The sequence below is a fragment of the Urocampus carinirostris genome, chromosome 10, assembly GCF_059441175.1.
Source record: "Urocampus carinirostris isolate Australia breed hairy pipefish chromosome 10, RoL_Ucar_1.0, whole genome shotgun sequence".
NCBI classification, from domain to species: Eukaryota; Metazoa; Chordata; class Actinopteri; order Syngnathiformes; family Syngnathidae; genus Urocampus; species Urocampus carinirostris.
This window is the reverse complement of record NC_142358.1, coordinates 26,015,350-26,041,723: the sequence shown is the minus strand read 5'-3', so window position 1 is coordinate 26,041,723 and position 26,374 is coordinate 26,015,350. Positions and strand designations below refer to the sequence as shown.

Here is a 26,374-nt window from a genome sequence, read left to right as displayed (position 1 = left end):
ATCAATGCGGAATGGACACTTGGGACTGGATTTGGATAGCTCCGATGGCCACAATGACCAAGGGCAATGTTGGTTGTTATTGCAGCACTGATAGTTATAACAAGCACATAAACAACAATGTTATTCCAAATCATAATAAACAGAATTCACTGGTGACTCAGGGATTTTTGGCAGCTATGGCAATTTGACATTCGTCTACCATGGATTGTTACATTAGTGACAGTTGCAGTCACTTGGAGAGGGAGTATAGTGAAGCATCCTTCAACTTTGTTCGCTGATGAAAACTGAACCTCCTCACCGATAAAATACAGTGTTGCGATGTTAGGTTTCACAATGTTAATCCACATTTTATTCTGAACAAACCTTATACAGCACTGTAATAAAATAAAAGACAACCAAAAACAACAGAAAAAAACAGCTGTTGAACAGAGGGAACGGAAAGGCTGTGTGAAGTTTCTGATAAGCATTTACAAGAGGAGTAGGGGTAGATTTTGCAGATGTTTAAATTGACCCTGGCTGGGGGCTAACCTGTGTTGAGTAAATTTGTCCATTTCCTGTCACAGCACTCCAATTAGCTAGACCACCAGACATCTGTATTTAAAGACAGTTGTGGTTGGCCACTGGCATCATACCATTGCTTTTCCCAGCAATGTCAAAAAACAATTCATAACAAAGATCTGTGAAGAATCACCCTTGAAAATGAAGAGGAAGTTAGAGAAAAGTCCATCTAGGTTTCGTAGTTGGGGTTTTTGCGAAGAATAACAAAGCCCTCTAGGATGGGGGTTACAGGCAAGTACTCCTCTGTGGCTAACTCTGCTCTCTCTCCATGTGCTAGCAAAACTGGCGTGGTGTGGGTCTGGAAACCTGTAATGGCTTTGGGTTTACCCGCTTGGCCCACGACATCCACCGCCTGTAGATACAAAATGAAGATGTTTCATGCTTTCCTGTCAACATGCAATTATTCCTAAATGTATCCAGACTATAAGGCACACGCCTTGTAATCCGGTGAGCCTTATAGTGCGGAAAATACAGGAAGTAACAAAACATGTTGTTTGGAAAAAAAATAAATAAAACCTGTAATCAATACTTTACCTGGCCAACTCTGACAGAAACAGGCAGGGGTCGAAGTTCCTCGTCAAACGTGACCAGCATACGCGGTTGCATGGCCGCTACCAGGCCATAAAGAATGTAATGAGATTTCCCCAAGATTACTGCAATGCAAACATTCACAGAGATGATGTTTAATGCAACCACATGACAAAAGAATAATGTTGAATGTTGAAACCACATCGAAAGGAACTCACTGTTCTTGACGTCAAGGAAGGAGACAAGCACTGTTAGCAGTCCAGCCACAGCAACCTGACTCATTAGCTGCCTGTCGCTATGGTAGGGACAGAGTGTGAGTGTGCCTTTACCCAGATGAGTCAGACCCTGTGGACGCGCAAACAGAACAAAGTCAATACTCGGTGGTAGACAAGCACACGGGCTTCTTTGTGACGCCAACACACACCTGGGCTAGTCGAACCATGAAGAGATTGTTGGGGTCTTTGGCATGATACTGGGCCAGCTGCCGCAGCATTGCAGCCAACCGTGCGTTATTTGTTCCTGGAAAAGTGGGATGAAAAGATCAAGTATGGCATACAGTACTTTCTCCAAAAAAGAACCCTAGTTATATGGAATCTGTAAAGTAACAACAAATATTATACAATGAAATACACTACAAAACATTGAAACCAAGTAGAAACATTTCTTACAGGCCCAAAGTACAGTACACTGTACCTGTAAATGTTGGTTTCTACATATAACTCTCTGTTTAACCAATTAGAATGCAGAACACAATGCACAGTCAAAATTTGTGAAGCAGCATAAATGAAAGGTTGAGAGCGTTATGTTGAAGGATTACTCAAAATACAACTGATAGTGATTTAAGTTGGGAGTCACTAACATGATTAAAATCATTGATCTAACGGGCTGGTTTAAACTTGGACTTTGGACCCAAAAACAAAAAACAAAACAAAAAAAAAAACGTATTCAATACCATATTGTAATATTGTAACTGTCGTGAAGAAAACATTTCTCCATCTTTCTAATTTTTTGTTTTACTATTTTGCTTTCATGAAATGTTGACTATGTTAAACCTTAAATTTACAATTATTGTAGTATGTTGAAAGTTCAAACCCAGGTGTCCAACTCAAGGCATGGGGACTAAATAAAATCCATAATATTGTCTTTATAATCATTCAAAAAGTAAAACAACCAAAAAATATTGAGATTTTTTTCCCCACCTGACAGCGACAATATTATGGAATTGATGTGTACTGTAATAATATACTCGGTTTATAGGAACTATACACCCCCCGCAATATGCGAGATCTGCCAAGTAGTGCCGCCGGCCCGATTCCCCAACAAAACAGAAAAAGAAAAATACTATTTATTTTTTTAAGCCAAGCTCTGAAAACTTGTAGCTTCAAAGTTGTCCAATGGAAAAAAAAAACAAGAAAGAGCGTACAGAGCACGAGAGACCAGGCGAGTGAAAATCTGTAATTCACTAAGTCTGAGAAGTAAGAAGCGCTAACTAGCAAGGGATTACACAAGTAGTCGATGGGCAGAACAAACAGGTAGTAAATCAGTCCCCTATAGGATTTCAAATATTTAGTAAATCCAGACTCACCACTGCCCACCATGCCCATAGCGAAGATAGAGTTGTGAGAGACCTCAGGGTCAGCATCGTGGGAAAACTTGCTGAGGGTGTCCAAGATGTTCAAACGTGGGTTGGATACAGAGATGAGCGCCAGAGCAAGAGGCACCGCTCGTCTCAGAGTGGGCTCCCCGTAACGCAGCTATGAGAGAGAAAAAAAAAAGGAAAAAAAAGCGGGAATTAGTTATACAACAATCAATAAAAAATAAGCATACTAACAAAGAATGTACCAGGAGTTTTTTTTGGTTGAAAATGACACACAAATGTACTTTCAGTGTCAGCTGAAATATAATTGAAAATGCTCGGAAAAACAATGTTGTGGTTACAGAAAAAAAAAATCTTCCTCTTTTGCATCAAAAGCGTGCTAGGTATCAGTGTGCCTTAACTGGTGTTTGTTCAGTTTTTTAGAACTTTTAACTCTCCTGCCCAACAAAAGATAAAAAGCCCTAAAAATATATTTTTTAAAAAAGGGACAGACTGTTTAATGCATTTGTTACAAGGCATGTACGTTTCATTATAACCTGCGATTCAACTTCAAGCAGAAAAAACGTTCTTGTGCTATATGCATTTTAAATCATTCAGCTTTATACCTAATCTGTTGTACTTAGTGGTGTGACAGGAATTTTTAAATGCCTTTTATTTCTTTCAAGAGTACTGAATACACAAATTACACAAAATGGTATACATAAAAACAGCTTGATTACGTCTAGGGACCATGATGTATTGAGATATTGTGCCACAATACTGCCTAATCTCCAACGTTGTACAAGTAAAAAAATAAATAAATTAACTAAGTGTTCCTTACCAAATGTCCAAAGGTCCGCAGTGCCATTTCAGAGCCAATCTCTTCCCCCATGGCAATGAGTGCAATACCAAGAACAGCTACCCCCTGGGATAAATTACATCATCATTAATAATTTCCGCAATTTCCACCGAAAATGTTAATTTACCTGGTGTGAACCCATGTCAGCTGTTTCCTTCTTATCTTTATCTTTTTTATCTTTCTTCTCCTTGTCATCATCTTTTTCCTTCTCTTTGGCCTCATAGTGCTCACTGCAGATGTGAAGAAGCTGCTGCACCTTCAAGACATTGCCAGAACCTACAACAGTTGATGACAAGAAGATCCCGTCAACAAAAAGGGAGTATTCACTGATGCAGATAATACACATGGAACTGGCATTAGCAGGTAAAAACTAACCTGCATAAGCACAGATGTCAACTAATGTATTGGCAAAGCTGCGGAAAGGTTCAGGGACAACTTGGAGAGCAGCCAGAGTCGTCTCGATGGCCTCACCTTTACCTATAAGGCAAAATTAAAAAAATAAAATAGCACAATTATATGAAGTGATCAACCCTAAATTTTCACTTTAGTTGTCAAAAGGGATGTAAATTTATCTTTTTATTTACTCCGAGTTAATTTCAAATTATTTTTAGTCCAGATATACAGTGAAACCAGTATCACTTGCACCAACACATATGCTAAAGGGGCCTAAATCCAGAAAGAAAATGTCATCACCATTAGTAAGCACAAATAATGGACACATGCCATTCATCAACATAACACACAAAATCGATAATAATATGGCTTAATTAGGCTCAAACACACAGATTTATTCAACGATAAGTCAATCCTGTAATACAGGCCTTAAAGTATGTTATGAATAAGTAATACAATTCTTTCCTTTCATGAAGTCATCTGCTGCCATCCCCATCAGTGTGGATGAGACACCTCCAGGTAATTCTTCTCACATGGTTAGTTTGTGCCTTACCATAATTATATATTATTTCTATTATTATTTGCCTTTTTTGATTATTTCATTTTAACTATTGTGTGTATTGTATGTATTAGGATTTCCCGGATTTTTGGTAGGGTAAAAGAAGATAATTCTATTGTCTTATTGTACACTGAATATTTTTATACACAACTTAAGTGGCAGTTCATTGGCTGAAAAGCGCTTTACAAATAAATTTGATTAGAATTTTCCAGTAAATACCGATCCAAAACAAGATCCACATGGCGAATTATTGTTACCCAAGTGGTTGAGTCCTAGGCCAAGCGGTAGCCAGCGAGCGTATGTGTCTTTCAGCTCCTGTTCATTCTTCTCCATGATGGTCTGAACAATGGTGGAGGTCACGTCACCGTTACACGACCCCACAGCTATCATGCCACAAGCCAATGCTGTCACTCCAACCACCTTGAAGACATTAAAGGAAATTGAAATACAAATTGTGCATATAAATGTGCATTAAAAATATGCAAAGAGAACACACCTCCATGCTGGATTTTGAGTCTCCCATGACAGGCAAAAGCAGAGACAGGACATCTTCTCTATTGGAGCCAGCATAAGCAAGACCCAATCTGCAATTTAAGATGGAAGTTAACATTTAGCTCATGTTGTCTCCCATGCACTGGCTGCGAGCACAGAAAAGCACCCGGGGACCACACATGTACAGGTTTGTCATAAAAAATAATAGGTTTCATGTTTCCTGAGTTAACATTATTAGCTTTGTGTTACAAAAGTAAAATTGTAAAATTAATTTCAAAGTTTATTAAAGCGCAACATCATCTAAACCAGGGGTCTCAAACTCTTTTCAAGCAGAGAGATACTTTTTGTGACTAACGAGCAAAAAGAGCACTTAGTTTGATATGCATTTATAAAATAAGAAATTATGTTATTACCGTCTTCCCAGACTATAAATCACACTTTTTTCTCCTAGTTTGACATGGGCTGCAAATAATACATCAGTGAGACTTATCTGTAAAATTGTTGACAAATTGTTACAGAGTATATTATTTCACATTGTTTTCACACTAAACAGAAAGAAAGCTCTCCAGGCCCGTGTTGATAATTTCAAACTTGCCCTGTTTTGCTGAAAAATTCTTTTAATATTGGTGATTATGGCTTACAACCTTCTAGTATGCTTTTTCATGATATTACAATATTTTGAAATGGGTTATTTCAGTTTTTGTCATAATCAGCAATATAAAAACAATACAAGACTAATATATTCAAATTAATTTGTAATGAAACCATATATTTAATGCAGTTTTCTTTATTGCATTCAAATTCTATTTTTCTGAGAAAGTCTTGTACATACATAGTATACTGAAGCCAGGGTTCCTACAGCATAAGGCAAGTTAAATTCAAGACTTTCTAAATCAAATTCAAGACTAAGTCAACAAAAAAAACCACAACTGAAACAAACAAAACAAATAAACACACATAATTCTTGCACACATTCATCATGCCTCATACACATTACCTGGCACAGCTTTTAACCGTGACGAAAAACGTTTGTCGGACAGCTACTTCTCATTAAATGTACACTTTTCCATTGTCCAAAGTAAATGTCTCTGTCAGAAGTTGCTATGAATATTGTTCTGAAAGGCCCGACTTTAACCACATCACCATTTTGCTAGTTCTGTTATTGCGCTGTGGCCACAACATTAAAACAATGAATTATTATGAAAGACAATTGATAAATCTTACTAACATTTTTAGTTCAAACAAATATAAATCTTATAAATGTGTTCACATTTTTAAGACTTTTGAAAATTGTATTTAAGACATTTTAATGCCAATTAAGGATTGATTTTTAGAATAATGAAGTCAATGCCTTATAAGACTTTTCAATGACCCGCAGGAACCCTGTGAAGCTTTCAGTGTGTGTTTGTGTTTTAACATGCTCTTACCCAAAAATGGCACCTATCCTCATCGTATTACTATTGTGGAGGACATAATCGGAGAGCAGGGCTAGGGCTGGGTCACATTCATTTCTCACACCTGAATTTACAATGCCACAGGCAAGGAGGGCACCCGACTGAAAAGAGATTTAAAAATATATATATAAACCATGATTAAAACTGTGTAGGTGGCATGCGATTAACTGTAAAATTAGCAATAAAATAGCAATATCTAACTTGCCTTAATGTAGTCCTCAGACGAGTAAAGATATTTATCAATCTGGGTAAGGCCACCATCCACATCCCACAACAAAATCATCCCTAGAGAGGCTGCAGCACTCAGCATGCCTTGAAAATGCCAAATGAAGACACATTTAAAAATGCAAGGGTGTGAAAACCTTATTGTGATTATTATGTACGGTTTATTTGTACCATGATCCTTGTTCTTGTACAACCATTTGTTCCCATCATCTGTTAATAGTTTATCCTGTCCGAATGCAGCATTAACAAAGCCATTGACAAAGGAAGAGGCCAAGTTCATACGGGCTGAGTCCACCTGGGAGCCGCTACCTCCAAACCCTTTACATAGGGAAAAAAATATATATATTCAGTTGTCCGTCATACTGCAGTACAATTCAGGTATAAAAAATACTAAATATTATCACTCGGTATTAAATGAAAAGTAACACTTTATATGTAAAACTAAATGTGATATAAACCAGGTGTCTTTGCTATATACATGCAGATGTAATTTCAAGACTTACTGTTATTTTCCAAGTGTGTTTTGTAGATGTCATCTGGGACTTTGGGTTCCATGATGTCCAACTGTGGAGGTTAGAAATATTGTGTCTTCACAGATATCAAATATTAGTAGAGTAAATCAAAACTTTCGGAATTACATTTAAGAACACAGAAATGTATACTCAAATGTGGGGTGCATCGTTTGAGGTGTCTATATAAACTTGAAAGTGGAATATTTTTTTCTATTCAGTACAATTCCCAACCAATTCAAAAAGCCTTTCTACAAAACGCCCAAAAAATGAAACAAGGAAGAGGAATGAAATAACTGAGGTTGCAATCATGAGCAAGCCAGAAGACGGCGAGAGGCTGCTGTGCAACATGCATAGGTTTAAAAAGATTAGTTTATCATAAAATGCTATTTAGAATTATGCATATGATTTAGAGGAAATAAACTACTGAAATGTAATGATTGAGTTGATATTACTCTAACCTTCCCTCTTGTACTGAAATGTATATGCTTTTTCCTTCACCCTTGTTTTTCTTACCTCTCTAGCCAAAGCCAAGAAATTGCTGTTAAGCTGCACATTGGACATGATCTCTGTCAGGTCTTCATAATCTTCGACATCCTCATTAAGCTCCAAGAACATACCATGGCGACCAAGCATGAAGGACATCTGCTTCTGAATGACTCTTCAGTTTAGACACAGAGTAAGATCAAGTAATGCAAAAAAGACTGTAGCAACCATTACTGTAATACAAGAGAGCAGTTAAGATATCACATTCTCACATGTCTTTGCAGGCTGTGAAGTTGTTTTCGACCAGTTCCACATCATTTAGCATGAGCGCCAAGCGAAGCGCCTCAGGATGACGATTGAATTTCCTGAAAATCTTCAGGGCACACCGCAGAAGTGCAGAGTTTTCTGGCTCTGGAACATAGCTCACGCAACTGGGACCATGGCAAAGAATGGTTGGAACACTTTATTAAGACCTTATTGTAATTACAAAAGTTGTTAATATAGCTCTATACATGGTTATAACGTGAACATACCTTGTGAGGTAGAGGCAAACCTTGCCGTAGGCATTCTCATCGATGTAGTCCTCGAGCATTTCCAGCCTCTCAATTTCCATCAACAAATCACAAGCCTCATGCTCAGCATTGTGTGCCATGTTGTAAGGTACGATTTCCTTCACAAGTTTCATCAGCATTTCCTGTTGGGATTTATCATTCTCTTCCACTTCCTGCCACTCTTTAGCCACCTCACCAGCCAGATGCCTGTCAAATAGTGGGAGAGGGTCAACCATAATTGTACTTTTCTCGTTATCTTCGACTGTAAACAAACTTCAACTAATGAGTTCACATTTTATTGAAATATACCAAGGTATTGCTTCGGACAACATGCGCTACTGGGTAACACTAAAGTACTTATTCATGTTCAAGATCTGAGATAATAATCATTGTATCAAATTAAAAACATAAAGGCATATGAAGTTGTGCCACTGTGAAGTAAGGAAAAGGTACACAATAAAAAAAAAATAAACTAATATATGGAGACCCCCAAAACGACCTAGGCTCACATGTCAAAAAAATCTTAGTCAAGTTACAATGTTGCAAAACTGTAGCAGTTATTTTGTGTAAAACCATGCAACATTAAAGAGTGAAAAACAACACACACTTTAAGTTCATAATATTTCTCAACGTTAGGACTGTCAGAAAAATTTAATCAAATTCAGAGAACTTCATAAAATACTTTTGTATTCATATATATATATATATATATATATATATATATATATTGTGTAATTGATTATCTTTCACAGAACTAATTGCAACATTGTTATGGTATTATTATAAACATGTATGGAAAAAGTGAAAGCTAGTCCATACCGCACGACGTTACTAGGCAGTTTATTTGATGATTGTCTCATCGATATGAATTACCTAACATATTCGTGTCCCCAGGAAGCCAGTTCTTCTTGGGAGCCCAACAGGCGATATTTGAGACACTCCCTCTCTCCACTCATAGTCATGGCCAACACTGACACCACATCCGCACAAAAATGCTGCAAAGACAGTCGTAAGACAATTTTTAAGAACTAAATAACAAGAATGCAATAGTTTTCTCAGAACTGGGGCTTAGAATTAGAATTCTGAGTTAGCAGGAACGGGGTAACTGAAAAAAACGAAAAGGTCTGTGTTTGGTATGCCTGCATTGGCAATTATATATATGCCATACCTTGTTTTCCCCTGGAGGCATGGCTTCATAGATGTCTTTAAGCTTGCCATAATGTGGGCGCAAAAATTTTAGAGGCTTTGGTACTGATGTCATAGAGGTGGTTGAAGAGCGAATCTGGCGGCGTAGCTCTTCCAATGCAGGACGATACAATGCTGTGTTCTTCTCCTGCAAATGTATTTATGGAGATTTGATTAGATTCTGGTCACTTGAGTTGAGTCAATCTCAGAAGTGCAGTATGAAATTTGATTGTTCAAATACTTACACCCAATCTCTCCACCATCATCTCCAGATCTTCTTGTAACTGTTTGTCTTCCTCAGACTGGTGAAAAATAGTCAATGGTCAATTCTTAATGACCAACCAGTGGTGAACTATACTTGGCTATTACGGTTAGGATTGGTTAAGGAAAAAGTGACATATTCCAGGCCTGATCTGCCATACTCAACTGTAATGTAGGTTATTTAAGCATGAAGTCTATGACAAGTTCGTAATCAAACTGCTTAACCCCTTCTTTGTCAATTGACTTTCTTCTGGGGTCTCCCATATGCCATAGCCTTGATTTTTTTTTTCTCACATGAGAAATTGCCTATTTGTTTCATTGTATTGCTCATATACACCTGTTGTCTTTTTTACCTATTCATGCAATCGGTTCATTTTAGGATTTAATTAGTGTTGCAACAACAGTGAAAAGGGACTTCCTGGAAAGTTTACAGTTGATCTGTTCAGTTGTTTATCTGTTTGGATAAACAATAAATAATATCTGTTTAGTTGGTCAATTCGGGGCAAAATAATTGTCATTGACGAGTTGACCGTCGCTGCAAAATAACCACCTCATTATGCAACAAAATATTCCATTTATATAAATGTTGAATGTGTTGAGAATCAATGTATGTGGCCCTGTTTAGGTAATATTTATTGGGCATGTTAAGCTACTATGAAAGATGACCGCTAACATGATATGCTAATTTTAGCTTTCGGGTTAGCCGATTTCCAACATAAACTTGGCGAAGGAATTAGTCTACACAGACTATATAATTTGCCCACAATACACACAAAAACACAGATTTAAAAGTCTGGTGAATAGTAATAACCCGTGTGTATTTAAAATGACTAACTGTGGCCTGATCAAGCCATGTTGTCAAAGTGGCAGTGACATGGCAGAATAAGCAGACAGGCTACGGCGACTTCGTTCATTAAGTACAGATCGCTACTCACCAATTCTTGCTCCTCCTTTTTTTCCTTATCCTTCCCCGACAATTGAGAGTCTTTTTCCTTGTTCTTTTCATTTTCATTGACTTTATCGCCCAGCTTCTTGTCTTTGTTTTTCGAGTCCTCCATGGTTGCAATCTTTCAATACCTAACGATAGCAAAATGAACTGCGGGCTAACCGGAAGTGTTTCTTCTTTGCCTTGTAGACATTTTAGAATGCGTTGTTACCCCATACCGGTGGGAGTATATTACTACTAGTTTTACTTTGTGTACACCAAGGACTGTAGTTAAAAACGTTTAAAAGACTATGGAAGACCGATAATATCATGACCTTTACGTTTCGCCGTATTGTATTTTTTTTTTTTCAATTTTGAGTTTTGTGCCCCGTACATTTTTTGGTACCGGAAGAAACAATAAAATAAAATGTACTGTATACTAAGCAACACTGGATTTACTACAAGTGAGGAAATAACTATGCAATATAGGAAAATAATGGTTCGTGATAGTTACTTGGTTTGTGTTGTTTATTTCGTAAATGAATAAACATGATTACACTAAGTGTCTCAGTTTTATTCTACATACTATATCTTGCTGTGAGTAAATAGCTGCTGCGTTGTGTTTGCATGGTTTATTAGCGCCCAGAAAGGGGAGATCCAATCAGTAAAAAGGAGAAAAATTGGCTTAGGTTGACAAGTATGAATACACACATTCAAATAATAGCTGTCACATCAAACTATTGAAAATGATAAGGTGCAAAATATAATCCTCTGAAATGTGATACACTTTGTTTAAAAGTAGCTTACTTAATCGTTACGAACGCATTTAAGTTGGTTGTTTGGTAACCTGCAGTTGTATTTAAAATGTCGTAAAATCTTTTGTATAAAATTATCAAGTTTTTACTTTCACTGGGTGACTAAAAATCAATCAACAATGCATATAATAACGATCGTTATTATCCTCAAGTGTGACATTTAAAATGAAATTAATAGAAAAGGTGATTCTCCTATATTTGTCAAGGTTCCTGAAGTAGCCAAACTAGTCATATGACAATGCCGCTGTAAGTCACGTGCTCGGTCTCTGCCTTGTGTCAGCATGGTTTTACCCACTTTTTTAACGGTTTTGTGTAAATTTACTTTTCTTTTTGCAATCTTTGTGGTCGGCGAGGGACGGCTCAAGGGTTTCGGTAGCTTGTTTGATTTGCCAAAAACTCTGTCCGACGAGCAATGGTTTGTACAGAAACTAGATCACTTCAATGGAGCGGACGACAGAATCTGGAAACAGGTACAGCGCAGTACATTTGCATCGTCTTTCCCTGGAATATATTTGTAAAACAAAAAAAAAATGATCCTATCATATTCAGAATTGAAGAGTTTGATACACGAGTGCTTAAGATGCAAACGATAACTTCACCACATGGGCAGGGTTGGGTAGGGTTACTTTAACTGGATTACTTTCAATTACTTTTGGATTACTCCAATACCAAACATGCTAATAAAAGACAAAAGAAACGAAATATGAATAAAATTATGACTCACAACACGTGGTAAGCTTTCTCTCCTGGCTTTGATCTCCGGCAAAACTAACATAAAATGCGACAGAAACAAAATGAAAATAAACCCCAACAGCTTGCCAACATCATTTTTGCCGTTCCATGTATTCCGTTACTCCCCAAGCCTGCACAAAATTTTGTAATTTTATTCTTATTCTGTTTCTTTTGTCTTTTATTAGCATATTTGGTATTTGAGTAATCCAAAAGTACTGGGTAATTGAAAGTAATCCAGTTAAAGTAACCCTACCCAACCCTGCACATGGGAAAGCTGACTGCATCTCCTTTTGCTTTCTCAGAGATACTTTGTAAACGACAGTTTTTACAAGCCGGGTGGGCCAGTGTTCCTCATGATTGGTGGTGAGGGTCCTGCCAATCCTGCATGGATGCAACAGGGTACCTGGCTCACTTATGCGAAGAAACTGGGAGCTATTTGCTTCATGTTAGAGCATCGTTTCTATGGAAAGAGCCACCCAACAGAGTATGTGCATTGTTGTAATATTCCTAGGCTTCAAAATCAGTTTTTAAAGGGACCCTGTGTATTATTACAGTGCTGGGCGTGTTACTAAAAAACAATAGCTAGGTATGGTTACTTACTACTTAATTAAAAAAGGAATTCCGTTTGCCAGCACCCACCCGCCCCTCGATTACTGACAGCCAAAAGTAACGCGTTACTCCGAAAGTAACCTGTCGTTACAAATGACCGTATACCTGCATAAAAGCCAACCCCCTACAATTGCTTTGAAATAGCCACATATTAATAGAAATGGAAGATAACGTGTACACGACCTGTGGAACCAGTGATGCCTTCATGTTTCTTGGCTTTTGCAATTTCGAGAGAATGCAATCAAACACTTAGCCGAGACACTCCATATCCATTTTGTCTATGGGCTTCGAACACCTTCAAAATCTCTTTCTCCATTTGTAGGTAATGTCCGAGACATTTGATTTTTTCCCAAGGCTTGGTGTATTGCATAAATAATTTTACAAATAAAATGACTACAACTAAACATACTTTTACCGTTAATTCTATGCAAAAGTTTGCCCAATGCGCGTAAGCAGCCCGTTTTTGGGGGTGCTAGAGCTCCCCAAATTCAACCCAAGCACTCCCAAAAATTATAGCCTTTTTATAACTCTCTTTTCTTTAATAAGGGACAAGATAAGCTTAAATATGATGATAAACTCTAGATAAAAATGGAAAAAGTAAAACAAAACAAACATGCGAACAAGCAGCGTCGGAATACTCCACTGCCTTGATGTGGCACAGTCCATTTGATTTGTAGCACCGTTCTCACCCCCATCTCTGCTCCTCGTTTGCTGGCGTCACTTGCGTCATCGCGCCGAAGTCTGTGGAGGCTCCGGTCACTCAACATATTATACAGTGGTTGTGTTAAATAACTCTTTTGGCACACAATAACATGACTTATCATCAACAGATATTAGTCCTCATTTTAGGTGCAACAAATTAAATGCAACAATGCTCCGCCAACCTTAATTGCCAGGAGTTATACCAGAGGGAGTGCAGAACACGCTCTGCCACCCTCTACCGACCCAAAGAAAACTGGATGTAGTGGCAAGGGGACATCTGAAAAAAATGAAAAAAGACAAGGAAGAATAAAAAAATAAAATTATAAAAAGAGAGAACAGAAAGAAGTACAAAATGATGAAGCAAGAAAAAATCTGTGAAAAATAAACAAAAGCAAAATAAGAGAAAATCAGAAAAAAATAAGAAAGAGGAAAAAGCAGTAGAAAGGAAAAGCTAGGGAATTAAAGTACAAAGAAATAAAAGGAGAGAAAAGAAGAAAAATAATAAGGCAAAGAAAATAAGTAGAAAGCTAGGAAAAAGGAACAAAATAATTGGAGGAATTAAAATTGAAAATTGGGCAGCACGGCGGCGCAGTGGTTAGCGCGTGTGCGGCATAATTCTGAGGTCGTGGGAACCTCCTGCGTGGGTTCAAATCCAGCTCCCGGCCTTACTGTGCGGAGTTTGTATGTACTCCCCAAGCTTGCATGGGTTTCCTCCGGGCACTCCGGTTTCCTCCCACATTCCAAAGACATGCATTTCAGTTGAATCGGCCGGTCCAAATTGTCCCTAGGTGTGACTGAGCGAGTGAGTTGTCTGTCTCTGTGTGCCCTGCGATTGGCTGGCAACCGGTTCAGGGTGTCCCCTGCCCACTGCCCGATGATTGCTGGGATGGGCTCCAGCACCCCCGCGACTCTACTGAGGATAAGCGGTGCAGCTAATGAGAGATGAGATGAGAGAGAAAATTCACATCAAAGAAGAAGAAGGCAAGCAGGGTAAATAATAAAAAGAGGAAAATGCAAGAAAAAAATAAGACAAAAGCGCAAAAAGGAAATAAAAAGCTAGGGGGGAAAAAACAAAAGAAGAAAAAATAAATTAATAAAATACTTTAAAAAATTAAGAAGAAAAACGTATTGGTATAGGTAAACAAGAATCCCAGCATGACATGAATGTCTGCCATCTTGGCCAAAAAAATTGAAATATGCGGCTTTTTGGTCACTTTCGGTCTCCATAGTTTATACACTGTCCCTTTAAGTAACCCCCTGATTAAGTATATTCTATGTGTGTTCGCTTGATACGTTTACAGACTAGGTCAAATGTTGTGTTCATAACAAATCAGACAATTTATTCCTCTTTCAGGAGTCATATGTAAACTTGAGATAAGACAGTTAATGCCTGATTTATTATCCTTGTTTTTTTCCTAAAATTATTGTTTTCTTTCTACTTAGTGACCTCAGCACTGAGAATTTGAGGTTTCTTAGTAGCCGCCAGGCTTTGGCTGACCTGGCCCACTTCTGTTCCGTGACTGCTGAGACTCGAGGACTGGTCCACAGAAAGTGGGTGGTCTTTGGGGGTTCATACCCAGGTTCTTTAGCAGCTTGGTTCAGGTTGAAGTATCCTCATCTGGTGCATGCCTCCGTGGCCACCAGTGCACCAATTCATGCCACAGTCAACTTTCCAGGTATGAACAGTACAAACCAACATGGTAGTTTATTATAACCTTCACAAAACTGAAAATCTAAATTGGAATAAAAATTGTCTTTATTGTCAGTGATAACAAATCCAGACTTACTGTTCTCGGGCATTTTCATGCATTTTCATTCAGCCTACTTTAGTAGCCTATTATAATTGTGGATGACAAGGGATCTTTTCCAAGCATAACATTTATTTACAAACTATGGGGGGGGGAAAAGATTTTGAATTGAATGCATTAACTGGCGAATGCAGTTTTACACCTGAACCGACCCACCCGCAATAAAAACTTAAGTCAGAGCTATGAAAAAAAGAAAATTTTGCCCTAATTATCATACTGTTTGAAATGAATAAAAATAGATACAAAATGAATGTTTTAGCAGTGTGTTGGCAATAACATTACGACTGCATCGTATATATCAAACAACTAGGCTGGGCCTACTAAAGCTGAGAGTATATTCATTACTGCCCTTTAGCAGCCAGGGGGAGCAATTGGTTAGCATCTATTTTAAAAATCATAACTTTTGATAAGAAATGACCTAGAGACTTGCTCCTTTTTTTGACATACTCAGAAATTGATGGCGGGCCAAGTTAAATCATCCAACATGCCCGAGTACCTTATGTTTGACATCCCTGGTTTTTCAAGATTCCATCAACAATGGTGCTCATAGAAGGGGAGCCACGCCTGTATTAATTATATTTTTTGTACTTTTTATGTACTACAGTACAATAGAATAACTGATTGTCCATTTAGCAATAACATTGATCCCCCCACGTGTTTATTTACCAACTAGGAACCTGAAAGGAAAACAATGGTGTATTTCACAAATGCAGCCTAAAGGGAATACTGTTATACTATTTTGGGACCTTAGAGGATTTCTTTAAAAATACAATTTTCAGAGGCAAATTGATTGTACAAATTAAATAATTACTGCGTTTGTTGTTTTTCTCGAAAAATATACAATTACAGTCTTTTCATTGATATTTATTGTTTTCTACCTTCTTTTTGTGTTCCCCCCTTTTCTAACAGAGTACTTGGAGGTGGTTGAGCGTTCACTGGCTTCTGAGAACACCAACTGTCCTCTACTTGTAAAAAAGGCATCTGATGATCTTAAACAGCGACTCAGTGACCCTTCAACCTATGACAACATCACCAAAGACCTAAAGTAAAATAGTCATTTCAATACATTAAACACTTTCTGGTCATGTTTGGCTATATTGAAAATGGGACTCCATCTTACATCTCTTGCTAAGGAAAAAATACATTTTGAATAAGGGAATCTCAGCAGCTTCTGAATTCTGATATACGATACAAGAATATAGATTGTCGAATATGATAAATTGACTTTATGGGGGAGAGTTGGGGGGCTAATGTATATGAATGATGTCAACTTGGCTATTTTCCTGTGAAACTTGAAACAATTGCTGTTGTTCTGAACTAATCCTTGTGTTTAATTCCCTTCTCCTTTATTCCCTGCTCAGCTTGTGTTCCAAACTAAAGATTCAGACAGAGGCAGACTCTGCTTACTTCCTGGAAATGCTCGCTGGCAACTTCATGGATGTGGTCCAGTATAATGAAGACAACAGGGGATTTGAGGTAGGCAAGAATAGACACATTGTATTGATGCCAGTAATCTGTCTTTGGAAAGTATCGTTCTCATAAACTCAGGGTAACTTCCAAGAAGCAAATGTAGTTAAATAAAAAGTATTCAACATCACTCTTAAGTATTTGCTTTTGAATGAAAAAAAAACCCCACACAGGAGTAACTTTCTTTTAGGGAATGTCACTCATTTGTCAAGAAAACCCAAATTCGAAGTTTGTTTTGTCTCTGGAATCCAAACTTAGAAAAATATGTTGTGTTGTCATAAAGTTAACATATGTTTATTGTGCACAACAACAGTTGTTATTAAAAAAGACCACTAGTTCCAGATTTTGAAGATAGTGCTACAGTTGGTTATTTATCTTATCTCGTATAACACAATGCTCCTTTATATTGTCTTAATGATTAACAGGCCACAGAAAGGCCTTCCGTGAAACGGTAATACATTATGCATTAACTTGAGGTTGGATTTAATACATTTTCAGTGTGGATATGTCAGTTTTATCTTAGTCGCTATAAAACAGAAACATAATCAAACAGTTTCTAAACTCCCCAATATTGTGGACATCTATGAAAAATGTGCACCTTGTTATTTTTTAAGTATCATAATACTGTTTAATAAAGTAGTTGTTAATCACTATTCTGTTAAACTGAAGCAATGTTAAAATGTGCCTAAGTAATATACTAAAGCCCTAGTTAGTCCTGATCTATGATAGACATGTGGTCTGATGAGTTCAGAGTTGACTACAACATTAGGATGAGACTGTTTAATTATATAAATGCATCATACTCACAAGAACCCATCCATCCATCCATCCATTATCTGCACTGCTCATCCTCAGTAGGGTCGAATGGGTGCTGGAGCCAATCCCAGCTATCTTCGGGCAGTGGGCATGAGACACCCTGAATCGCTTGTTAGCCAGTTGCAGACCACACAGAGACAGACAACTCACTCACCTATTCACATCTAAGGACAATTTGGACCGGCCAATTAAACCCACGCAATCACGGGGAGAACATGCAAACTCCTCACAGGAAGGTCCGATCTCATGACCTCAGAACTGTGCCGCACACCTGCTAACCACTTCGCTGCCATGTTACCCCTCACAAGAACCATGAAAGCGAAACACAACTTTTATGTTCTTAGTTTTGCAATGAAAATTCTATTGCAATGCATTTATTCTTCTGAATTTGAAATCGACTATAGAAAAGTATCCAACTGGCCCAAAAAGCAAGCATCTGCAAGGTCCTGTGAGTTCACAAAATGAATTGGTAGTTCTAGTAAATCCACCTTTAACTTCTTAAAGCAACAAACATTTTAAAGGTGTTTTTTGTATCATTGGGTGACTTGTACCACATTGAATTGCATATTCCAAGGTTATTTGTCAAAAAAGCTCTTAAACACTGAAATGCTTTTTTTTAAAGGGGCAGTGTGTATTATTTAGCAGCTCTTTGTGAATAAAAACAAAATTACCGGTAATTAAAATAACCAAATATTGATTTGAATAATGATAAAAATAAAATGAATAGCATGCCTCTCCTAGACATTGTAACCAGTCATGTTCTGTTCATTCAAGGTCCAGACGGCTAGTTGGAACTTTGAAATAGTCAATAATAAAAGCTGTGGCGTTTGTTTTACACTTATATTCCAGATTTTTGACATCTTTAAAATTGAATTACTTCAAAAAAGCTTCACTTGACAAACCCTAATTGTATCATGTGCAGTGCTGAGAAAAAGTAAGTGAAGTGGTCCCATGGTTTTATTTACCCTGCTGTTTTCACTAGTACTTAAGGGGCACTGGTCGGTGTGCAAAATTGTACAAGAACAGGCACTCAGTAATACACCATGACTGTGTTTTTATTAAAGAACTGGCGTTTTAAAATGTCAGAAAACGGAAATGTTAATTCAGCTTAATATGTCCCATTCTAAGGTGAGATGCGACGAATAAAAAGTTAAAGTAGAATATTTACTCTCTAATGTATGAGCTTACAATGACTGTTTGAACTGAGTTCAAGAGCCTTTAGAATTGTTTATCTGCTTTTAATCTTACTTTTAGCGACCCTGTCCCTAACATTGTAACACATTAGGTAGCGAGTTCCTGCTAGTTTGTGGAGCCTGAAAATGGTAAAAGAAAAGGCCCGTTTCAAATACAGTCCAGACGACACCCCAAACCCCCCAAAAGTTGATGAAAGTTTATTCGAGTGCGCATAATAAATGCACGAGCATATATGTGCCGCATAAGCAGCTTGGCAGAGGCTGCATTGATTACTTAAGCCACAAGATGGTGTTAAAAATGGAGAAGGTTTGAGTTCTGGACAGCACATTTCAAGATAGGGTGGGTTGTCGGAGAAGTCCTTAAAAAGTTGAAAGTAGAATATTTTCTCTCTTAAGTATCTGTTAATGATGCCAAACTAAAATAAAGGGCCCAATTTTTTCCCACCGCGCCTATTTGCTTTTATCTTGCCTTTGGCCAAGCTGTTTGGGCCGCAGCAAGCCTTATGGAAAGGTTGAAGAGTGACTTTATGGTGGTAGCCACAGTTCTTTGTTAGTGTATCATGAAAATGGTGAAAGTAAAAAAGCCCGTTTCAAGTACAGTCTAAACGCCAACCCAATCCCCCAAAAATATGAAAAAAGAAGCGTATTTGAGCACGTCTAAGAAATGTACGCGCAACAATAGGAGCCTGACAGAGGCTGAAACAATGATGCAAGCCATAAGATGGCATCAGTGAATAGAAAAGTTCCAATTTCCGTAGAGCACTTTTGGGGCAGTTCACTTCTACACATAAAAGTGGCTCTCACAAAGTTTGCCAACGGAACAGTTCAACATGTCTTTTTTTCTGGTGTATTCTGATTTTAGGTGTAATTACTGTATTATCTCCCTAGGGTGTAGTGGGGACCAACATCACAATTAAGGTGCTGTGTGGGGTGATGTCGGACTCTTCTCTTGGGGACCCATATGCCCGATACGTCGCTGTGGCCCGGCTTATGATGGACACCTTTTCAATGAAATGTCTGGATGTCAGCTTCAACAACAACCTCAGAGACATGACTAATACATCCTGGGATGGGCCGGCCGCAGGAGGAGGTGAGAATGAGTCTGCTTGTCTTGCAGAAAAAAAGGTTTTTCTTGTCTGTAAATATATATATTTTTGGTTTGGTGTATTTATAATTGAACATGTAATTTTTGAACCAACATTTTCTGTCGGCTTTTTTTATCTTTTGTGGACTTTGGCTTACTCTGTGAGCTGGCATGTTTTTGTGGACAGGAGAAGGCTTGTGACACAGCCTTAATGATGTCATACTGAAACATTCCAAAAGGCCAGAATGCCAAATGCCAACCCATACGCAGCAAAAGGCTCAGTTGCAAAGATGAGGATAAACATAGGAAAACGTGTCATGTTTTCATATTGTCGCACTTATGTGTTAAAAAAAAGTTTTCATCAGTAGGATGAAAATGAAACACGGTCATTCCCTAAAAATAAAGAACGGAGACTTTCCCCTTTTACATAAAAGTAGTGATACATTTAATATTGAGTAATTTACAAATTGATACGGTAACTCTTGTAACACTATAATATTTGACCACCAGATGTCTCTGTACTGTGTCATACAACTGAAAGTGAACGCTACAAAGCACAAGTAAGATTACAAACTATGGAGACTCAAAGTGACCAAACCACACCTTTTTTTGCCCAGCCTTTTGCAAGGTTTTGCATTTTTGGGGCACCCTTAGCAACAAGATGGAAGACAGCTATGTCAGCTCCCCCTAGGTTAGCCTCATGTTATTTAAAGTAAATACAAATTTATAAGTACAAGTATTTATTATAACAAAAAGTTTCAATGATAGTGTGTGTATTTTGCATATTATTCAAATTTATCTATTTAACTAATATATATATATATATATATTATATATATATATATATATGTATGTGTAATATATATAATATTTTTTTGTAATGACTGGGAGTCGCTAAATATTGCTTAATGTCCCTTTAATATTACTGGGGATCAACAAACATGTTATTCTTAGGAAATCTCTAGCTTTGATGCCTGAAGCATCAAGAACTGCACAAAAGACAAATATACTATTTTTGAACCCTTTTTGTGTCTAGTAAACTGCGGTCTGCAACCGCCGGACCGCGGACCAGTACTGGGCTATTGGTGATTTGATACCAGGTCGCACATTAAAAAAAAGTTGCACTTTTTGCTCTTGCCGTATTTATTTGTTCAAACATGTAATTTATTTGACCCCGAAAGACCTAAAACTCTGAGGTATTACGACCTTTTTGGTAACGATTGATCAGTTGACAAATATTGCTGATCACATTTGCTTATCATTGGATGCAACAGTGAAAGTGCCTAGATGACATAGGAAAAGGCATTGGATTTTCTCATCATCACTCTCTTGTCTCGTCTTTTTGATCTTGAAGCCGCATGTGATTGGTCATTCGTTGTACAATTTTTTGGGGGGCTGAACTCCTTCCCATGATGATACATTACAAAGTTCAAATGGTCTGTAATACAGAAAAGATTGTCAACCTATTGTAGTAAAATATACTCAAAATTAGCAAAATTCTGTTTATCTTTTAGGGATAGCTGCTTGTCTCTTTAACAGAAAAAAATGAAATTTCCAAAAGGAATGGGAACTTAGTTTATTATTATACTTACCACAGAAATCAAAGCTTTTCTGAACCATATTACTGTAAGAAGGCAGTTGTTCTGGTTCCCAGCCTCGCTTTTATGAGTGGGAAGGCAAAGATATTAACAACAGGAAGTGGTCTCCTAAAAACATTTACATGCATAAAGTCCTCTCCCCAGCCTCATTGACTTGAAACTTGTTTCCTCTTGAGGTCTAAAAACCTCAATGTCACGGCTTGTGTGGAAATGACAATTTATGTTGACTCGTTGTATTTAGTTTGAGCTACTTCTCTATGCTTTTGCAGCCATCAATCAAGGGAACTTTGTAACAGTGACTAAACTGCATGTGTGTCTGTCACCAGGGCGACAGTGGGTCTACCAGACCTGCACTGAATTTGGATTTTATCAAAGCACCGATTCTCCCAACCAGCCTTTTTCTGGCTTCCCTTTAGAGTGAGTCAAATCATTTCAAATTGATTGATTGTGGCTTCTTCGAAAAAAGAACTTCAACCACTAATTAACAATAGAAAACCATAAAATATTTGCACACAAAATAGTTGTACAATACAATGATATAGTACAGGGGTGGCGAACACGCGGCTCTAGAGCTGCATGTGCCTCTTGGCCAATAAGAATCCGGCTCTTTGCCTCATCATATTTTCTATATAGATGCTCTTTGCCTTGTTTGATGTTTAGTTTTTGAGGGTGGACACTTTCCTTGAAATCAACACAAGATCAATGCTTGTTGTATTGTAAGGAGAGGAGTGTGTTATGAGAAATAATATGTTTTTAATTGTGTGTGTTTGTGTGTGTGTCTGTTATGGCAGGTCAGTGCGTGGTGTGGCTCTTTGACTCTTACAGTTAAAAATTTTGGCTCTTTGTGTCAAACTTGTTCGCCACCCCAGATATAGTACATAAACATGTTACCAAAAGGGGTAAGCTGAAGCAAAAGCATTTAACTGCTTACCCCAATATTTTTCTTGTCTGAATGACACATTTATAATCAAAGCTAGAAAACAGAACCGTATCCAACAAAAGGAAATTAGAAAAAAAAATCAGACCTACGATATTATCGCTAGCGAAGGCACTTCAATAATACGGCTCACTGGCCGGATCATGCCCGTTGGATGATTTAATCCAGCGAGCCTTCAATTTCTGAGTATGTCATAAAAGAAGCGTAGCTTCTATCAAAAGTTCAGATTTTTTTTTTTTAAATCATTGCAAACTAAAGGCACTCTTATGTCGCTAGAAGGCAGTATTGAGTTTGTATAGTGTAGTGAGTGTGTTCAGGTGTAAAACTGCTTTCACTTAACTGTTAAAATAAACCAGTTGACACATGCAATGCCGAACATGAAAATATTTTTTGACCAACTTTATTTAAATAAATGCATGCATGACCAACCTTTTGACGTTTAAAAGCCGTAGATTTAATCGTGTGCTGTATTTTTACGTGCCAAACACTATCCGTTCCAGTATACTGGAAAAAAATTAAAATAAATATATGCTTGTTTAAAACTGGAAGTGGCAAATTTCAAAACGAAAATCTGATGCGATCGATGGAGCTTTTTACTCTCACTTCAAAATAAAGCAGCCGTCTTGAGTCAAGATTTAAAATTTTAAAAAAAAAGGGGGGGGACTAACTGTTTTTAAGGGGAGAAAAGCAATTCGCTAATGCGTACAGCGATAGTGATGGCAGGTATGTAAATATGTTGAGTTTAAAAATATCCCATGTCATCCGGGATTATAGTATGTAGGGAAGCCAACTAATTAGGCGGAATGATAAAGTATAATACTTAAAAACAAAGCTAAACATTTGGAGTTTACAGTATTTAACTGAACCCGCCCCATCTCAGAACGGAAAGCTAAACTGAGTTTGACATATCTGCGCTACGGCTATTATACCTTTGAGGACATCTTTAGGTCATCATTGAATCATCCCATTAAAGAATACCTTATCAGGTGGCACAATGGCTTTTTCTATGTTGTATGAGAACATTGGACCTTGAAGTTAAGGATTCCCCTTAACTTTAATCCATATCATAGCTATATTTTGATATTCTTTACGATATGAATTTAATCTTCCTGTCTAGGTACCACGTGAAACAGTGTGCAGACTATTACAATATCACTGCTGAGCAGATTGCAGAGGCTGTGGTCGAGACCAACGAGTATTACGGAAGCTACGATATACACGGCGCCACCAGAATAATATTCCCTAACGGATCTATTGACCCATGGCATGCGTTGGGCATCACACAAGACATCAGGGATGACCTTCCGGCTGTTTTCATTAAAGGTGAGTAAGAGCATGGGATTATCGTAGGGGTGGGCAAACTCCTTTCTCCAGGTCACATATCAATCAATCAAAATGTATTTGTATAGCACCTTTTAGGCAACCAATTTCTACTTAATTTCATGGAGGTCTGTAGGGGGGAACAAGTTTTAATTTATTGTATTTTATTATTTTATATAATTACACATAGCCCAAAAGGACAGTTCTTTTTTTATGTACATTCTGATATGCAGTGAAATTGAAGCATGACATCAATGTCTTTTGTCATTACATTTTTGGTTTTATTTTTATCAAGGTGCTCAAGTGTTTTATGATGCATGATTCTATTCTCAAAGCATCACAACCCTTTTTATGGTAAACATTACATTGATAAAATAATCATTGTTTTCGGCCCACAAAGTGAACATGGTAAAAATAAAATGATAATATATGATAAAAATGTATTTTTATTCAGAAAATGTCCCAATGTCATAACAGATACTTTTTTGTAAATCATTTTTCTGTACTTTTTGTTTTTCATGTATTTATCCAGATACTAAATGAATGTCACGTAAAAAACTCTACCCCTAATGCTTTTTTAGTGCTTAATTTTATATTATATATAATATATTACCAAAAATTCAAGACTACAAGCCGCTTCTTTTTTGCTACATTTTAAACACTGCGGCCTAAACTATGGCGCGGCTTATTCTTTTTTCTTTTCTTTTTTTTTGTGGTGAGGAAATCATTTGGCCCAGCAACAACACACCAAACAAAGAATCATTAGTTCACAGAGGTCCAATGATCTTATGATTAATCACAATTTTTGTTATTGTAAATCAGACACTTGCAGTAACCTCCATCAGCATAGACAATACTTTAACAAAAGCGAATTATGTGGTGTTTAAAAGCGATTACTCTAAGAAAACAAGCTCCCACACTTAAACTTGGCATAAATGAATCAATGGTGAAAAGGTGGGGGCACAAGCAGGAAGATATTTCAACTTTTTCACCCATGAATATAGTCCTCAATGTATACATCTGAATTGAGCAGCAGTGGAAGTTATCAATCGAAAACACTTCTGTTCTCTTTACGTTTCATTGGAGTCATTGTCAGGTCGCTAGAGTTTCTTTTAATCCTCAAGGAACGATGACAGGTGAATGCAATGTGGTCCGTTACAGCAGAAATCACTTATTACATTAGCAAGAAAACCATATCCATGTTGCAATCTGGCACTATTCTCCACCATTAGGTTGCCCTGGCGCTGTTGTCTAGAAAAATAGGCCTCACATTTTACGCGACACTGCCCTCATTTGCATTTCCTTTCACCATTGTAATAAATATGCGCTAATTTTCTTAATCGCGTTGGTAGTCTCTATCTAGAATTGTCACAATATACTAAAACACGTGAAAAATAAATGCAATAGAGCTGAAAACAGCTTCCGGTATCCGGGAGCACCGCACCGTTGCCGTTTTTAATCCAAAGACATGGACACTTAATTTCCCATGCGTTTCAGATTCAGATTCAGATTCAGATCTACTTTATTGTCATTCTAGTACACGTGTATACAGAACGAAATGTCGATGCATCTGACCCCCACAGTTTCCTTGAATGTACAGATATAAATAATGTTGTATTGTATTTTGGCTACGTATAGTATGGTGTTGGGTTTAAGCCTGTGGCTTTAAGTTCAGTGCAGCTTGTACAGGGAAGAAAAAATAAGTTTCCTTCCTGAATTTGAGCATGCAGCTTTTAATCAGGATTGCTCTATAGTCCGGAATTGATGGTGTATTATACATAATTTATTTGCTTTAATTCCGAGTGCTTCAAAACCAATTTGAGAAAAGTTGCATTTCCAAACATTTGTCAAATGAAATGTAAAATGTATGTGTAGATGTTTGTTCGTATATTTATTCATAAATGCATATGACTCTAAATGTTTGCCCGCCCTTGAGTTATAGGGAATCTCACCAATGTAAAATATGGTTAAGGGGACAGTGTGTAATATTTCGAGCTTCCTAGTGGTACAAAAACAATTTCATTAAGTAAAGAAAAAAGAATGTATTTAAATAATAGTCAAAAATACATGAACTATCATACCAGTGTTAATTTTTGTATGAATATTCATAGGTCAAGAAATTTGTATTTCTTTGATACGGCGGAATCCATACCTAGTAGTAGCCAACATGTTTGTCTGGCATATTGCTGCTATGCTGTGCTCATCAAATATTACACAATGTACCCTTAAGAAAATTAATTGATTGATTACTCAAACTGATATTTACTTTTTTTGTTTCTCATTTTTAAAAATGATATTCAGGAACAGCTCACTGTGCCAACATGTACCCTGCCCGCAATGAAGATCTTCTCCAGCTCACACTTGCCAGAGATCGAATCTTCTTGCATCTGCAACAATGGTTGACCCAATGAATGAATTACAAAGTATCCAATTTGCACATGTCCTCATACCACTTTGACAAAAATTAACCGCTGCTTGACACAAGTTTTGCAATCAATGTTCATTATTGTTTCTAAGTTGTGTTTTGAAATTTACTGATGATTAAAGATATTTTCATCCACTATTCCTGGACATTTGTTCAGTGAGTACGTCTTAAATGAACATCTATTTTATTGAATTTTTGTAACTTCTTTAAAAATCTTTTGTATTATTCCTTTGAACACATTAATAATTTGAATATAGTTACAAAAATATATGAATTGCATGGTTCATTACCAGACAAAGAGGCTTCT

The 26,374-nt window shown here is 37.2% G+C and overlaps 2 protein-coding genes across 3 annotated transcripts; one reads left to right on the top strand and one right to left on the bottom strand.

Annotated features, from left to right (window-relative positions):
- Positions 1–321: 321 nt before the first annotated feature.
- On the bottom strand, positions 322–10,753 carry psmd2 (proteasome 26S subunit ubiquitin receptor, non-ATPase 2). 2 transcript variants are annotated; one of them, XM_088345298.1, is made up of 22 exons: positions 10,572–10,753; positions 9,621–9,677; positions 9,359–9,523; positions 9,064–9,185; positions 8,173–8,397; positions 7,912–8,070; positions 7,670–7,814; positions 7,148–7,208; positions 6,816–6,962; positions 6,625–6,731; positions 6,393–6,520; positions 4,970–5,057; positions 4,731–4,893; positions 3,897–3,998; positions 3,649–3,797; positions 3,504–3,587; positions 2,672–2,840; positions 1,511–1,605; positions 1,305–1,431; positions 1,093–1,211; positions 692–910; positions 322–591 (listed from the first exon to the last, which is right to left on the bottom strand). In XM_088345298.1, exons 1-21 carry the CDS (start codon positions 10,692–10,694, stop codon positions 728–730), a joined length of 2,718 nt encoding a protein of 905 aa, XP_088201424.1. In that variant the 5' UTR covers positions 10,695–10,753; the 3' UTR covers positions 322–591; positions 692–727. The 2 variants fall into 2 exon arrangements, with proteins under 2 accessions (XP_088201424.1, XP_088201423.1); XM_088345297.1 differs by having other exon boundaries at positions 322–910.
- Positions 10,754–11,597: 844 nt separating this feature from the next.
- On the top strand, positions 11,598–26,205 carry prss59 (serine protease 59, putative). The gene is made up of 9 exons (XM_088345512.1): positions 11,598–11,846; positions 12,411–12,592; positions 14,863–15,095; positions 16,137–16,272; positions 16,589–16,703; positions 19,592–19,793; positions 21,712–21,802; positions 23,440–23,645; positions 25,944–26,205. The coding sequence occupies exons 1-9, from the start codon at positions 11,658–11,660 to the stop codon at positions 26,051–26,053; spliced, it is 1,464 nt and encodes a 487-aa protein (XP_088201638.1). The 5' UTR covers positions 11,598–11,657; the 3' UTR covers positions 26,054–26,205.
- Positions 26,206–26,374: the final 169 nt, after the last annotated feature.

Excerpts from the sequence above, each read along its gene's own strand:
- psmd2 (XM_088345297.1), bottom strand. The coding sequence starts at position 10,694 with ATGGAGGACTCGAAAAACAAAGACAAGAAGCTGGGCGATAAAGTCAAT. Across the intron at positions 9,678-10,571 it reads AAAAGGAGGAGCAAGAATTG|TCTGAGGAAGACAAACAGTT; the intron begins GTGAGTAGCGAT and ends ATTTTTCACCAG. Across the intron at positions 7,209-7,669 it reads TCTTGGCTTTGGCTAGAGAG|TTGGACATCATGGAACCCAA; the intron begins GTAAGAAAAACA and ends TAACCTCCACAG.
- prss59 (XM_088345512.1), top strand. The coding sequence starts at position 11,658 with ATGGTTTTACCCACTTTTTTAACGGTTTTGTGTAAATTTACTTTTCTT. Across the intron at positions 11,847-12,410 it reads ACGACAGAATCTGGAAACAG|AGATACTTTGTAAACGACAG; the intron begins GTACAGCGCAGT and ends TTGCTTTCTCAG. Across the intron at positions 23,646-25,943 it reads TCCGGCTGTTTTCATTAAAG|GAACAGCTCACTGTGCCAAC; the intron begins GTGAGTAAGAGC and ends AATGATATTCAG.